This window comes from Chlorocebus sabaeus, chromosome 9, assembly GCF_047675955.1.
Source record: "Chlorocebus sabaeus isolate Y175 chromosome 9, mChlSab1.0.hap1, whole genome shotgun sequence".
NCBI classification, from domain to species: domain Eukaryota; kingdom Metazoa; phylum Chordata; class Mammalia; order Primates; family Cercopithecidae; genus Chlorocebus; species Chlorocebus sabaeus.
The window spans coordinates 25996269-26014012 of NC_132912.1; the positions used below are offsets into that span (position 1 = coordinate 25996269).

At 37.6% G+C, this 17744-nt stretch overlaps 1 protein-coding gene across 7 annotated transcripts in view; it reads left to right on the forward strand.

The window, feature by feature from the left end:
* MYO3A (myosin IIIA) overlaps positions 1-17744 on the forward strand; it is a 261924-nt gene that overhangs the window by 54664 nt on the left and 189516 nt on the right. For all 7 annotated transcript variants that reach the window (XM_008002560.3, XM_008002567.3, XM_073018805.1 and 4 more), the window contains 2 exons: positions 166-265; positions 16590-16666. In XM_008002560.3, the coding sequence (XP_008000751.3) occupies positions 166-265; positions 16590-16666 (177 nt within the window). The remainder of the gene's footprint in view (positions 1-165; positions 266-16589; positions 16667-17744) is intronic.

Below are 17744 nucleotides of genomic sequence, written 5' to 3' on the forward strand. Positions count from 1 at the left end.
TGGAAATTATGTTCTTTGATGTGACTAACTCAGTGTGAAACATTTGAGTGTCTGAATGTTAATTTTATTATGTGTTTCCTATTGATTTTGTACAAGTACATCATCTGAAAATTTTTGTTGTTTGATGCTTTTGTTAAGAGTCATTATATATCTCTCATCGTCTAGGGACTTCAACATTTGCATAACAACAAAACTATCCACAGAGATGTGAAAGGAAATAACATTCTATTGACCACTGAAGGTGGAGTGAAACTAGTAGATTTTGGTAAGTTTTGTTTAAACTGCATGAGTTTTAACTGCATGATGAACTAGTATGGTATGATTTGATCTTTTTCAAATGACCTTCCTTTCTAGGTATTGAAAATAGAGGAAAAATCAGTAATATCTTATTGAGGTAAGAAGTGCAGAGATAATTTGGCAAATGAGAGATTCCCAGAATAAAGGGTGACTTCTTTCAAGTCAGCTAGTTTGTGCTCATATAACACCAGTGTAGTAACATGCGTAGTTGATCCTCTAAGACAGCATCTCAAATGATTACTGTAAGCCTATAATGACAATCTCATGGCTCCTACTAGTGATTGCTTTGCAAATGGCCATATATCCAAATCCAGGATTTTGAGATGTGAGGGGAAATTTTCATTATCATCTGGGAGTATTTCTTCCCTCCTAAGGAGAAAGAGGAAAAGATGGTCTCTTTCTTCCTTAGGACCCTTGCGTGTCATATAGTGATGCCGGAAACTGCTACAGTTACTTGTGACTAAGATGCTCTGTCCTGAGCAGAAAGCCAACTCTGAGAGAGGGGAAGAATGGGGGTGTTTGATAACATAATTGAGCGACTAACTCAATCAACTTTGGAGGTTGCCTTATCTCTGGACCTTTTGTTATATGAGATAATAAATAAATAAATTTCCATATTTACTAAACTTTCTTGTAAGAGTGGATGACAGTAATCCTGAAGATGTCTCAGTATCCTTCAGTCATTATTCTCCTTCCCTTTTACACTGTAGTTGGGTAAGGTATCCCTCCTTGTGCTTCTGTAACCTGTGTATACTTCCATGTTTGCATTTATCATATAGAATTATAATTATACATTTGGTGTTTATAGATAAAGATACTTAGAAATATAGGTGGACAGACAGGGTCTTTGAGAAGTGGGACTCTGTCTTAGTCTATTTCGTAGACCTAATGCTTTGAGTATAGAAGTCCACTGAGTGTTAGTTGAATGAGTGAATCTTCTTTCATTTTGCATTTTGGAAACTAAAGCTCAGCAAGTTAATGGGTTAATTCTTAAAATTTCTTTAATATCCAAGTATTTTGGCTTAGCCCAGGAATGAATTTCAGAGCATCTAGAGAGGAATGGATGAATAGTGTATCCTCAAACATGCATGTGCATGTGCTTTGTTTTTCTCACCTGTGCATTTAAAAACTACTGAGCAGCCGTGAATTTGTGAATTCCTGATTAATAACTGGGGGGCAGCTAGTCTTTGTTTCTGGTTGAGTTCACAGCCTTGAACAATCTATCTGGGTTAGTGTGTACTAATAAGGGCTTCTGCTTGAAATTACAACAACTCATTCTTCACTGCTCCACAGGAGGGGCATTATTCTCTCCAGAAAATCATTTTGGCTATACTGTAAGACAGACTCAAATGGAGAACTTGCTATTTAACTTGGGATCTCACAATTCCCTTCCTGTAAAAAATCGATACAGTAAGCATAGCATAGATTGAAAATTGTTAAAACAAGTATCAATAAACAAGTTTTTAGTTATTAAAGAAAAATTTGGTAAACCAGAAGCTTTGAGAAATGTAAATTCCCATGATTTCCTCCAAAATAAACTAGATTAAAAACATATACTTAGATAACAAATAAGGCAACCTTTTATATGATTTTGTTGTTGTTGTTTTTTTTTTTTTGAGATGGAGTCTCGCCTCTGTCGCCCAGGCTGGAGTGCAGTGGCGCGATCTCTGCTCACTGAAAGCTCCACCTCCCGGGTTCACACCATTCTCCTGCCTCAGCCTACCAAGTAGCTGGGACTACAGGTGCCTGCCACCACGCTCGGCTAAGTGGAGACGGGGTTTCACTGTGCTAGTCAGGATGGTCTTGATCTCCTGTCCTCGTGGTCCACCCGCCTCGGCCTCCCAAAGTGCTGGGATTACAGGCGTGAGCCACTGCACCCGGCCTTTATATATCTTTTTAAAACATCATAAATTGGAGTAGTTAACAAAATGAGAGCTTTGGTCTTACATTATTTGATTTATAGATTTTTGGCAATAATTAGAAAAGAGGGCCAGTTGCTTATGAAATGCATTCCTGGTGTCTGACACCAAAATATTATTAATTACATATAAGGTAGTGCTTATAATATTTCTATTCTCCACAGTAAGAGGACATGGATTCAGTTTGCCTATGGCGATTAGTAGGTTGTTGTATGAATTAAAACCTGAGGATGGTAGGGGTGTAAGTTTATATTGAAACTTCTCGAGGGCAGAAAGAACACGATGTGGTAAACCACAACCTGCAGAATCAAACTGAAAATCAATGTCCTCATTTTATTTTTAAATCAAATTTTCAGAGAAAGCTACAGCTGGGAGTAAAGGATTTTAGAATCAATTTTATTTGAATCTATCACTTCATAATTATACTATCAGCTCATTATTGGGTACTGAAGATCTTAGATGACCGTCAGGCACCTCATACTCAGAATGTCCAAAATGGAGCTGTACCACCTCATCTGTCCCTAGAAATCTGCTACATATAAAGAGTTTCTTGTCTTAGAAAGTCGCCTGCATCTACTCGTTGCACAAGACGAAAATCTTAAGCTCATCCTTGAGTCTTCCCTTATTTTCACCTCCCACCTATATAACTTAGTCATAAAACTTGTCTCTCTGTTAGATATCCCCAGATTCCATCTTTACTGTTCCTGCCCTAGTTCTAGCCCTCATCTCTTGCCTGGGCTCCTGCAGTTATACTTTACTGAACTCGGTGCATCTTAATCTCCTTCCCTTCCTTCCACTCCTTTCTCTACATGGGGGATCCTTTCAAAAACACTTCTGATCCTGCCACTACCTTGTTCAGTATCCCAATCCCTTGGGGAAAGCTTTTCCTTCTGATCCTCCGTGCTGGCACACAGTAAGCAAGTAATGAGTAATAACTTCTTTATATCTCTTGGTGCTAATTAGGTACCCTCTCTTCCTGTTACCTATTAGTCAGGTCGGTGTCTTTCACTACCTTAAATGCGCCATAATCTTTCCCAGTCAGAGCTCTTACACTTGTAACTTGGAAAGTACTTTGAAATTTATTGATGTGCTTTTTCTTTTTTTCCTGCCTGGTAACTTGATCTTCACCCCAGTGTGCCTGAAGCATCACTCTGTTTCGCAGCAGGAAAATATTAACATTTATTCTAGAAGAAATGCAAATTGCAAAAAAAAAAAAAATGACTGAGGTAACAGTTTTTAGCATTCAAAAATAGGAATTTATAGCAAGGCTATCTCTTGAGGAAAGCCTATCTCCTGAGGAAAGTCTGTCTAAATTGCTTTACCTTCTCTTTAGCATATGGAGAGTGAGTTTTCAGGGATACACCATAGGGTTTTTCATAAGTGAGGATAGAAAGAAGGGAGAAACCTTTTCCAATTCTAGGGTCATTGTGGAAAGATGAAACAAGGTGAGGCAGGGCAGTGAGATGAGTTTTTTCTTTTCTTTTTTTTTTTTTTGAAACAGAGTTTCACTCTGTTGCCCAGGCTGGAGTGTAGGAGATGAGCTTTTAAAAAGATGACGAGGGCAGGAAGGAGCTCTTACCTTCTGTATTAGTCCGTTCTCACACTGCTATAACGAACTACCTGAGACTGGGTAACTTATAAAGAAAAGAGATTTAATTGATTCACAGTTCCATAAGCTGTGCACAAGGCATGGCTAGGGAGGCTTCGGGAAACTTACAATCATGGCAGGAGGGCAAAGACGAAGCTGGCACATCTTACCGTGGTGGCAGGAGAGAGAGAGTGAAGGGGGAAGGGCTACACGCTTGTAAACAAGCACATCTCATGAGAACTCGTTATCATGACAACAGCAAGGGGAAGTCTGCCCCATGAACCAGTCATCTCCCACCAGGTCCCTCCCCCAACATTGGAAATTACAATTTGATATGACATTTGAGTGGGGACACAGAACCAAACCACGTCACCCTCATACTTTCTACTGCTCTCACTTGGCATTCCTGAGGAAGCCACTCAGAATCTGCCGCATTCCTGTCTGGGGTGAGCCACATCATTGCTAACCTGTAGGGGCAGAGTGATCAGTAGGGGAAAGACTCAAGTTAGCTTCCCCCAAACCCTTAGCTTTAGTTTCCAGAAACCTGAAAGTAGTTGATAATCTAGCTGGAGAGTTTCTAGAGGGGTTTTTCAGAAGTTAATGGGGATGTACAGTGAGGCACTGAGCAGATCCCCTGGGCCGGCTCTGCTGTGTCTAAATGGGAGTCACAGGCAGACCTAGAGTATTCTCAGCTCCAACTGGAGCAAACTGAGCGAATCTGCAGGAGAAGCCACAGGAAGCCCTGTCTGCATGAGAGGAACAGACCACAAGCTCCCTGGAGGCAGAGGATAGCCTGGGAGCCCAGTAGGGCACCTAGAGGCTAGGCAGACAAAAGCATATGGCCCTGGAAACTAGAGAGCCACCATGCCCAAGGACCTTCTCTTTTCTCCCTGACATAAGGTCTTATAAGAAGGAGGAGGGGCAGGCATGGTGGTTCATGCCTATAATCCCAGCACTTTGAAAGGATGAGGCAGGAGGATTACTTGAGCCTAGGAGTTGGAGGCCACGCTGGGCAATATAGCAAGACCCTGTTTCTACAGAAGCTTATTTTAAAAAGTTAGTCAAGCATGGTCACATACATCTGTAACCCCAGCTATTCATGAGGCTGAGGTGGGAGGATTGCTTGGGCCTGGGAGTTTGAGGCTGCAGTGAGCTGTGATTGCAACACTGCATTCTAGCCTGGGTGACAGAGTGAGACCCTTTCTGAGGAGGGATCCCATCTGAGAAATGGAGCAAACACTTTTATCCAAGACAGACTGAACCCTATCTGAAAGGACTTAGAGATTTATTGAATTTAACTGAGCTTTATTTTTGTTCCAGTCAGTGGGCATGGGCTTGGGGAAAAGCCATAATAGTTATAGGCAAAATGAAGAAATTACAATTTATCTGTGTATCTAAGAGTAGCTTCTGAACTTTTTGACCAGTTACAAACATGATGCTTTCCCTGCATAGAAACCTTCCCTCCCCTCTGCCCTGTTATATATAAAGCTTTGGTGCCACAAAAGAAATAGCACTCAAATATAAAATTCTCTTTTTAATTCTCAGCAAGGCAAGGTTCTTCTATAGAAGGGTGCACTCTTACAGATGGAGCAGTGGTGAGTGCACACTTGGACAAGGGAGGGAAAGGGGTTCTTATCCCTGATGCATGTGGACCCTGCTTCTGTGTCGTTCCCCTATTGGCTAGGGTTAGACCGCACAGGCGAAACCAATTCTGATTGGCTAACTTAAAGAGGGTGACAGGATGAGTGGTTTGGCGGGAAAAATGGTTATGACAGAGCAGGTAATCGGAATGAGTCAGGGTGGAGCAGGTAATGGGAATGAGTCAGGGTGGAGTAGATAATCTGAATGAGTCAGGGTGGAGCAGGTAATCGAAAAAGATTGCTTTATGAAGAAGTTAAGTGTAAAAGTAGAAGGCAAGGAATTGAACATACTGACATATTGACTCTTTGAAAAGAAATTTAGAACTCATATCTAACAGCACCTAACTAACTTCTGCTTGCCCGAGTTTTCCCCAACACCCTGCACTTCATTTAGCTAACCAGTTATCAGACTTTATTGTAATCATATTTTATTTGAGGGCTTTCTCTGCTAAGCTATAGATTCTCTGTCTGGTCTATCACTTTGTCACTTTGTCCCTAGAACCAAGTACAGTGCTAACATTTTGAAAGTACTTAATAAATGAATGAATGAAGGAGAGGGAAGACTTGCCATATAATTATGTGACAATGAGAAAGTCACACAGAATCTGCAAGGGCATCAACCTGCACATCTACAAGTGTGAAACAGTCTCTACCTCCTAAGACTGGTTGCTGTGAAGAGTAGATGGGATGCCAGAGACAAACTACTTAGTATAATTACTGATACTTTGTCATTCAGAAAATCTGAACTGTTACCGTTATTATGAGATAATATTCCTACTTAGCCTATAGCTCAGTGCTGTACACATAGTAGGTGTTTAATAAATAGTTGCTAAATAATGAAAATCTGAGTTTCCAAAAGAGGTGCCTCTATGTTTCCCAAAAAGAAAACAATAACCCTCTGCTAGAATAAATTCAGTATTACCTTAAATATGAAGCTACCTCTTACACTAAAAGTAAGATTCAGTTTGCTAATGCTCGTTATGAATACGGCCTTTAAGAAAACCTTTTAGTTTTTGTTAAGTGGAGTATTCTTTTACAAAACATCACCAGACACCTCAGAGAGCAAAATGACAAGTGAGGTTATAAATATTATTAATGAAATGTATTAGCCATCACTGGTATATGATCAATCAATAAATAATATGACTTCCCAGGAGATACATCCCTTCAGGCAAGTGAACTAATGTCTGAAAAAAACAATCTTTATCTTGAATAGAAAATGAAAGAGACTAAATTTAAAGAACAGCCCTCAGTTCTCATTTCTGCGGATTTCTCTCTGGGGAACTTCATTTCTAATAGGATACTTAACATTTCAATACAAAAGTACAGAATGTACTTTTTGTGATTTATTTAGACCTCATTCTTATGACAGAATATTTTATGGTTTTAAATCTCTTATTACCCACATGCCCAATTTTAGACCAAATCCCCAATGCATAATGTAGGTCAAAGAGAAGTTGTGATTTGTTTATTAATAACCCACTTTTTAGCACCAAGTGAGGCAGTACACCCGAACTTAAAAACTATGAAGTGCCCTGCAATCCTTCCTTTCTTTCTGAATAATTTAGAACAAAAGCCATTAGGTGGCACAAGCAAGCGTGGGAGTCCAGGTGCAGCTCAGGAGGCAGTTGGGAGCCTGAGAGGGGTGAGGAAGGTGTCTGCTGGCAGGGAGTGTTGGGTCCTCAAGTGGGATGAGAAATGCATCCATGTAGGGTGATGGGGATGACCCTGTATGGGGAAGAACTTCCTGTAGATGAAAAAGGCATCTGCATAGGGATCAGGGTGAAAAGACTGGTTGCCTAAAGGAGGCCTGATACCATCGGGAGATATACTGAGGACAACGGGAGGCAGGTTTCTTACTGTTAGAGAAAAGAATTATGGTGGTGTTGGATTGGAATTGGAGGTATCAATGTGAACTTACCATTTTAATATATATAAACAGATACAAAAATAATCGTAATGTGAATGTGTGTGTGTGTATGTGTGTGTGTGTGTGTACATATTACCTAGCTAATTCTGCTAAGAGGGTGCATTAAGAGAGCACATCTAGCACCTAGCTTTTGGTTTTTAAATGTAATTCTCAACTAAAAGGAATCAAGGATTCTTGGAGAAAGGCTGATTTTAGGGCTCTGTGAGATGACCCTGGAACTTACTGTGCCCTCCAAATAAGGAAATACTCAAATAATGATGGAGACATATCAGAGGCAGACAGAAGCCAACTTGAATCTATTCTTACTCTCTAAATCTGGGACAGTTTGAGCACCAAAATACTAATATTGCTGGTAATGATGGTAATTCACTGAATGCAATAAAAATTCCATTAATCCATACTGCCATAAATACATACATAATTAAATGAATGGGGAGAAGCAAAAGCTTTTCCTTGCAGAAGAATGCTGATGAGTAAAGATAGAAGAAATTGTGTAATTTTAAAATTCATCATTTGGTAACTGTGTATGTAATAATTAATTCATCCAAAAATTTCAATGGCTGCTAAAACTAGTGGGTTAAGTTTTGGTTAGAAATAGGGTAGCTTAATTGTTTCAAAATATCTCTCCACAAAATACTAATTAATTACAAAAGAAAGAGGGAAAGATTACAGGGGAGAAGACTGGCAGACACAACCATTAATCAAGTGCTCAAAGCAAACATAACTAGTAATGAGATGAATGCAAACCACACAGCACCTGAGAGGATGCAATGAGAAGACCTCAGCATCACTTCTGTGATGTGCCTGTCAAAAATAAAATCATGAGGGAATATACAACAAACCGAAATTCAGGAACAATCTGTAGAACAACTGGCCTGAAATCTTAAAAAAAAAAAATGTTAAGTTTATGAAATTCAAGAAAAGATTGAAGAACTCCTCCAGATTGAAGGAGATTAGAAACTTGACAACTAAAAGTAACACATAATCCTGGATTAGATCATTTTGTTATAAAGGACATATTTAGGACAGTTGATAAAATCTGAATGGGCTCTGTAGAATAGATGATAGAAATGTATCAGCGTTAAAATTCCTGATTTTGAAGGTTGTGTAGGGGAATATCCTTGTTTGTGGCAATTACAAACAAATATATAGGAGTGAAGGGGCATTATGTAGCCCACCTTACTCTCAGGTATTTCAGGAATAAAAGTACTTCATAGTTTTCTTGCCAACTTTTCTCTAAGGTTGAAATTATGTGTATGTGTGTGTATATATAATATATATATGTAATACATATTAGTTGAATGTTATGAATCTTGAAAATTTAAGAGCTAGTGCTTTATAGAGGGAAATGATACACTGAAAAAAAAAACTAGAAGGAAAACCATTTTAAAAGTTGGCAGAGTTTTTTTTTTTTTTTATAAGTGAACACATTATTTCCATTATGATTTATTGGCAGAGTTTTTGAATGCTCATACCTATATAACACATTAATATATTACTCATCCAGAATATGTTTTTGTACTTCGAGGAGGTGACTTTTACCTTATTTGAAAGGCAAGGTCTTTATTATTATATAAAGTTGAATCATGAATAAGTGGACTCTTTATTTTAGAGCTTTATGATTCAAGCAGAACCTGTGGGCTCAAGAGTTCTAAAACTGACCATTTTTCAAAGTTGAATTAAACTGTTTAACATTGTAGATACTGGTGTATGTTTTAGTCAATAATCTTTTAGTTGTAAGGACTAGACGCCCCAACTAGCTCCCCAAAAAAAAGGTCAAATACAAAAGGCAGTCTCACAAATGAGAGAGCAGGCCCAAGGGACTGGAACTGGGACAGGTAAGTGAAAGGCAAGAGCAGAGACTGCTTGCTTCCTCCTACTCTTTCACTGGAGAAACAGTATCTTCTCCCTACTCCTCAGGTGCAGGTATGTAGAGCAACCTCTGGAGTTTTTATGTTGCTATCAAGTTCACTCAAAAACAGAAGCCTCAGCCTCCCTTGTTTGACCTCAACACAGCTGTGGACATTTTAGTAAGAGCTACCAAGTGTGCTTCTCTATGATGTGATAACTGAAGGTGAACCAAGAGGACTTTACTTATGTTTTAAGAATGACTTCTTTGCTTCTCAGTTCTTCTCATTGTAAAACAAGTGTTTGGAACTAGACCTAAAATATCTTAGTCTGCAGCTCTAAAATTTTAATCTCTGAAGAACTTTAAGTTAATAGAAATTTTGGTGGGCAGGAGAGAGGACAATGGAGGAGATAAATGGGGCAAAAAGGAAACAGAAAAATAAGACAAGTTATCAGTGATGATAGTGTACCATGAATGAGAAGTATGCTGTATACTCTCTACAGCTAAGATCCAGTACTGGACATATGTACACATGTACATAGTCATTCAGGATTGAATCATGCAGACGGAGCTGGGTGCATAGTTCATATGTCCGAAGCCAAGAAGAATGCAGCAAACAGTGTGATGTTGAGATCTTTAAAGAAAGCCATTTAATTATCTTTATTATAAGAAACAAACTAAGTCTTAAAGAAAGGAAAAGATCTAGAGCCAGGAAGACTGGAGGGAGGATGGACTTCGAAGAGAAATCACATGACTGTTGTTTGGAAAGGTGATTGGAGTGAGCCAGTTACCTTGAGTTGCTATAGAGACTCATTGAATGTTAAAGCTGGAAAGATGCTTAAATATCATTTGGTATATTAAGTACAGGAACATCAAAAGTTTTTTTATCCTTGTTATATGCAAAATGTCTGAATATGAATTTCTTGATGTGAAAGTATATAGCATCCATGATATGACTAAGTAGGGTTTTGTTTTGTTTTGTTTTGTTTTGTTTTTTGATGGAGTGTTGGTCTGTTGCCCAGGCTGGAGTGCAATGGTGTGATTTTGGCTCACTGCAACCTCTGCCTCCCAGGTTCAAGTGATTCTTCTGCCTCAGCCTCCCAAATAGCTGGGACTACAGGCACGTGCCACCAAGCCCAGCTAATTTTTGTATTTTTAGTAGAGACAGAGTTTCACCATATTGGCCAGGCTGGTCTTGAACTCCTGACCTCGCGATCCACCTGCCTTGGCGTCCCAAAGTACTGGTATTACAGGCATGAGCCACCACACCCTGCCAAGATTCCCTAAGTAGTTTTTAATCCAAAAGTAACAAAGAATCGTTTATTTATTCCAGTCCCCTAAATTAAACAATGAGGAAACAAGAGCCTACAGAAGGAAAATGACTTGCTGAAGGGCACAGTTTAATATTCCATTTGCTAGAGATTTACAATAGTTTTGAAATATGCTAACTGAAGAGTTTTGCATATATTTGTTCAATACTATTTAATTAAATAAGATTGTCAACTATAGCATTCTGTTTACTTTGTGGATTATTTTTGTTTTTGTTCTCGAGATAGCATCTCACTCTGTCACCCAGGTCAGAGTACAGTGATGCAGTCTTTCGGCTTACTGTAACCTCTGCCTCCCTGGCCCAAGAGTCTATTTTCATATTCAAGATGATTATTTCTGGCCCAGGGTAGTGGCTCACACTTGTAATGCCAGCACTTTGGGAGGCAGAGGTGTGTGAATCGCTTGAGCCAAGGAGTTCAAGAACAGCCTGGGCAACATGATGAAACCCTGTCTCTACTAAAAATACAAAATAAAAGTCAGCTGGGTGTGGTGGTGTGCACCTGTAGCACCAATTACTCGGGAGACTGAGATGGAAGAATAACCTGAACTCAGGAAATCGAGGATACAGTGAGCTGTGATTGCACCACTGCAGTCTAGCCTGGGCGATGGAAGTGAGACCACGTCTAAAAAAAGTTTTAAAAAAAGAAAAGAAAAGATGATGATTTATATACTTAGTTTACATTATTTAAATAAAAATCATTTTGACAAACTAGAAAATGTAGAGGAAATGGACACATTCCTATAAGCATACAACCCACCTAGATTAAATCAAGAAGAAATGGAAACCTTAAACAAACCGGTAACAAACAGCAAGATTGAACTAGTAATTTTAAAACCATCAACAAAAAAAGTCCAGGACCAGACGTATTCACTGAATTCTATCAGACATTCAAAGAAGAATTGATACAAATCCCACTGAAACTATTCCAAAAGACTGAGAAAGAAGGAATCCTCCCTAAATCATTCTATGAAGCTAGTATCACCCTGATACTAAAAGCTGGAAAGGACACAACTACAGACCGATTTCCCTAATGAACATTGATGCAAAAATCCTCAACCAAATACTAGCTAACTGAATCCAACAGCACATCAAGAAGGTGGTTTTCATCCCAGGGATGCATCATAAGCAAGTGGTTTTCATCCCAGGGATGCAGGGATAGTTTAACATATACAAGTCAATAACTGTAATGAATCACATAAACAGAATTAAAACCCAGAACCATATGATCATCTCAATAGATGCAGAAAAAGTATTTAACAAAATCCATCATCCCTTTATGATAAAAACTCTCAACAAACTAGGCATGTAAGGCACCTATCTCAAAATAATAAAAGCCATCTATGACAAACACACAGCCACCATCATACTGAATGGGGAAAAGTTGAAACCTTTCCCCGTGAACAGGAACAAGACAAGTATGCCCACTTTCACTATGCCTATTCAACATAGTTCTGGAAGTGCAGAGCAATTAAGCAAGAGAAAGAAATAAAGGGCATCCAAATGGGAAAAGAGGAAGTCCAACTTGGCTGTTTGTAGATAATATGATTGTATACCTAGAAAATCCTAAAGACTCCAACAAAAAACTTAGATTTGATAAATTAATTCAGTCGTCTTAGGTTACAAAGTCAATGTACACAAATCAGTAGCCCTGCTACACCAAAATGACCAAGCTGAGAATCAAATTGAGGACTCAGTCCATTTACAATAGCTGCAAGCAAAATAAAAATACTCAGGAATATACTTAACTAAACAGGTGAAAGATCTCTACAAGGAGAACTACAAAACACTGCCAAAAGAAATCATAGGTGACACAAACAAATGGAAATGCATCTCATGCTCATGGATTGGAAGAATCAATATTGTCAGAAGGACCATACTGCCTGAAACAATCTACAGATTCAGTGCTATTCCCATCAAAATACCAATATTATTTTTCACAAAATTAGAAAAAATGATTCTAAAATTAATGTGGAACCCAAAAGAGCCCAAATAGCCAAAGCAATCCTAAGCAAAAAACAAAACAATACCAAAAAAACTGAACAAAAACAAAAAAACAAATCAGGATGCATCACATTACTGGGCTTCAAATTATACCACAAGGCTGTAATTACCAAAACAGCTTGGTACAGATATGAAAGTATGCACATAGACCAATGGAACAGAATAGAGAGCTCAGAAACAAAGCCAAATACATACAGCCAACTGATCTTTGACAAAGCATACAAAAACATAAATTGGGAAATAGATACCCTATTTAATAAATGGTGCTGGCAAAACTGGCGAGCCACATGTAGAAGAATAAAACCAGAACTCTATCTCTCACCTTATACAAAAAGCAACTCATGATGGATCAAAGACTTAGATATAACACCTGAACCTATTAAAAATTCTAGGAGACAACATTGGAAAAACTTTTCTAGACATCGGCCTAGGCAAAGAATTCATGACTAAGACCCCAAAAGCAAATGCAACAACAACAAAAATAAATAAATGGGATCTAATTAACTAAAATTCTTCTGCACAGCAGAATAAATAATCAGCAGAATAAACAGACAAACCAAAGAATGGGAGACAATATTTGCAATCTATGCATCCAACAAAGGATTAATATCCTGAATCTACGAGGAGCTCAAATCACCAAGAAAAATAAAATAAGTCCATTAAAAAGTGGGCAAAGGACATGAATAGACATTTCTCAAAAGAAAATATATGAAGAACAACAAACATATGAAAAACTGTTCAACATCATTAATCATCAGGGAAATGCAAATTAAAACCACAATGAGATATACCACCATAATCCTGCAAGAATGGCCATTACTAAAAAGTCTGAATACAATAGATGTTGGCAGGGATATGGGGAAAAGGGAATACTTATACACTGCTGGTGAAAGTGTAAATTAGTACAACTTCTATGAAAAATAGTATGGAGATTCCTTAAAGAGCTATTAATAAAAGTAGATCTACCATTTGATCCAGCAATCCCACTACTGGATATCTACCCAAAGGAGAAGAAGTCATTTTATGAAAAAGACACTTCTACTTGTTTGTTTGTAGCAGCATAATTCACAATTTCAAAGATGTGGTACCAACCTAAATGCCCATCAGCTAATGAATGTATAAAGAAAATGTTCCATGTATACACCATGGAATACTACTCAGCCATTAAAAGGAATAAAATAACGTCTTTTGCAACAACTTGGATGGAGCTGGAGGCCATTATGCTAAGTGAAGTACCACAGGAGTGGAGAACCAAAGACCAAATATTCTCACTTTTAAGTGGGAGCTAAGCTATGAGTATGCAAAAGCATACAGAGTGATATAATAGACTTTAGAGACTCAGAAGAGAGTGAGCAGGAGCGGGGCTAGGGATAAGAAAACTGCACCTTAAGTACAACGTACACTACTCGGGTAATGGGTGCACTAAAATCTCAGAATTTACCACTATATAATTCATTCATGTATCAAATAAACACTTGTACATCAAAAGTTATTGAAATAAAAAGAAAATAAAAAATAAAAGCTATTTTAAACCAAGAGTTGTCTAACCAATGTGGAAGTCTTAGGCCTTTTAAAAATGTCAACTGTAGAACTAGGTTTTCAACTTCATATAACTTTCAGAAATGGGAGCGCAAAACTTTTGCTTGTTACTACACATCAATATAAAAGCCTTATTTAACTTTAAAAAATCCACCAATTTAAATATTAATCTGATTTCAAAATATTAATCTGATTTCAAAAACACCTTCACAGAAATATCCAGAATATAGTCTTACCAAATAGCGTTTGACTTATGCAGTAGGAAATGGGGTTTCCGTACAGCCTTGGAACAGTCTAGGAAGTATTGTTGGATGACCTAAAATAGCCATGGCCCTCCCAAGTTGACACATAAAATTAACTATCACAGTGTCTTAACCTCATCAACAAAATAATAATATTAGATGGTATAATACAATTTATTACCCCTTTATGTTAACAAAATTCTGTATTTTTATAGTTTCAGTTCTCATTCCTACAGTATTTTGTTATTAACAATGACAAAAACATATGCTTTTCTCCCTGCTCTATTGAGATGTCAAAGGTTATAGCAAATTGAATTCCCAGAAGTTGTCTGGTCTATTTGAGCCACGATGGAAAACACATATTTGATGTTTCTGCTGTCTTTCTAACACCCTAAGAGTTTTCTTAACTACAAGAATAAAGCCTGCATGTTTCTCTCCCTAGAAATAGCATTTATGCAATAGGGAATGGAGTTGCTGTATAGCCATGGAATAGCCCAGGAAGCCTTGTTTGACAGAACTAAAATAGCCTGAAAATTCCCTAGCAAAGCAAAAGACTGAAGAAGCATTAACATAAACCCTAACCTCTATAATGTTCCTGTGGCTTTGACTTTTAATAGATTATTGCTCTTTCTATTAGCCTGTTTTCTGTTCAGCCTTTGTCCTTTTTGACCTCTTTTTCCTTTCCGTATCTTCTCATTATCCCAGCACTCTGCCTGGAATTTTCCACACATCAGCAGCTTCTCTCTTGAGTTGATTATGTAACTGTTTATCTTGGTGACTTATTCCTTTAGTTACTCTCTAGACAAGATGATTTTCCTAATCTTCTTTACTTCCTTGGGCTCCTTAACCTATACTTTGGATCCCTGTTGCCTTTAAATGCAATTTATGTCAATCATTTTAATAGAATTTTGCATTTTTCTGTCTTAGCTATTTTTCTTGTGGGAATTTACACTAAGTAAAAATGTCATTTGTCCTCAGGAGAGTGACTTTTCTTTCCAGCTTAAGTTTACTAACCTGAAAATGAGCAAGTTAGAATTTATGACCATTAAGTTATCTTCTAGCTATGAAGCTAGTTGATTGTGTTAGTTAAGTGATCTTGAAGTTTAACAGGCATTGCATAGCAGTCAAAAAACATGAAATTTAGTAAATTCCTTCCTCTGTCACTTGTTCACAGTTGGGCATGTGTCCTGTTTCTGATGTTACACTCCTCAGGCTTCTGCCCGAGTATATTTCCAACACTGAAACACCCATTTGCTTGTATATGGCCTTTGAATTTCATGGTAAAAGTCAAATGCCATCTTGGAGAAATAAAATATATCTCCATTTTAAATCTCCATTAGTACCTCTCCTCTATTTGGCTTATAAGATAAGCAACCAAAGCCTAAAATGAATATGACTTTGGGGAGGCACTTTCCAAAGCAGGGAAATCAGGTAGAGAAAGCCCATGATTTGGGTTTAACCCATCAGGTCCAGAGCAAGGTGAAGGGTAGGAGCTCTGTACAGTCAGATAACCAGAGGAGCAGGAGTGTGAAAATCGAGAAAAGAAACTGTACTCCTGATTCTCTTGAAGGTCAGTGAGGAGGGTATCTAACAAGGTGGAATTAATGGAATGACATGAATGAAATATTTGATTATACCTCTTTATTGTAGCCCTTCAGTCTGTAATATCTCTAAAGGAAGAGAACTCGTTCTGCTAATGATGTTAGTTTAAATAGATATAGTTAATTTGAAACTTCCAGTCAGATAAGGTGTGATTTGCCCAGGGTTAGTAGATGGAAAATAATTTTATGAAGATTCACGAGTGACCTACTATGTGCATAACACCATATAGGACATTCTCAAACTTGCTGGAATTTGTTAGTGGGCAGGGACAGAAAGAGGGCAGGGAGGAAGCATGCCGTTCAAATAACAATTACATGCCAAAATATGTAAAATTGTTTACAATGTAGAAGATAGAAAGAAATAGGGATCAGTATAATTGGAGCAGATTAAAAGCCAGCATGGGGGAATTAAGACTTGAAATGGGGCTTTAGGAAGGAGCAGGATTTGGAGTTGAGAAAGAGAAAATAGGAGGACCATTCTGCTTTTTGGCTCTGCAGAAATCCTGATTTAGGATCCTTTAACGTGACGTTACGGCCAGTGGCAGCTTTGAGGAAATAGAATTTTAATATTAGTTTGCAAAAAAGACTGTAGCAGTTGAAATCTCTTTATATGAGTAATTAATGCAAAAAGTACATCTTGTCTCTTCCTCTAGGTGTATCTGCACAGCTTACCAGTACCCGGCACCGTCGGAACACATCCGTAGGAACACCGTTTTGGATGGCTCCTGAGGTCAGATAGAGTTTTGAGGGAGACAAACGTAATAGCTGATCCTGTCTGACTTTCCTTTTTATGTGTACTCTATCTCCGTAAGCATTTTGGATTATAACAGAAGAAACTCTCAGTTGTGTTATTTTCACGTGAGATTTTTACATGTGTGAGGAGGTACCTGGGAGGTGGTCAGTAAATGGGCTGTGAATGAACACATGAATCAGTGAAAGAGGGAATGAGTAAATCAGATGATGTAAAAAGAAACTACTTCCAGGTTTGTTTTTTCATTAAATTTAGGTGTTTACCGTGTCTCTGTACTAATGATATTTACATTATATTTTAAAATTATAATAGAAATATAATATTATGAGAACCCCTATCCTTTGTGGGAGCAGATTCAGGTCCATTAACCTATATGGCAGGTTCCTGTGTTGAGACACTCTGCCTAGGGGCTATGCTTAGCTTTAGTAAATTCTTTACATCATTACCTTTGGGACGTTGCAGATAAACTGCTAAAATAGTTGAGGTAAAAGGTTTTCAAGAGTCATCTTCTCCCCCCATCACTATTAATGATTTTAATCTTTTTATGTTTATCACTTATAATGGACCCTTATTTTTGAAGACTGTCTCTACAACTGTTGGGGAAAGTGCTGCTATTTATCTCCAGTTTTCTAGGGAGTGAAGGGAGGAGAAGTAATTAATATACTATATTAATATTTTCAAATCTTATAAATAAATTTGAGGATTAAATGCTGGTATGCTGTTTTTATTTGAATACTTGTTTAATTATTACTTGCAAAACAAGTTAAAATGTAAACTTAGTACAAAATATGGACAGAGGATGAAGTATTTTAAGAAACTTAAAAAAATCCACAATGGATTAAAAACAATTTTTTAACAGGGAGCATATCTTAGAATAAAAATAGAAAGTATAGTCATATAAGCAAAACCAAAAATTGAATAAGAGAATCTCAAGAGAGTTTCTTTAGAGTTTGTTTTGATATATTACTAGTGTTTTTTAAACTTACAAAAAAATTACAAACATGAAAAGTTAATAAAAACCTAGTTACAATACCAAATATTGCATTTTGTTTGCATA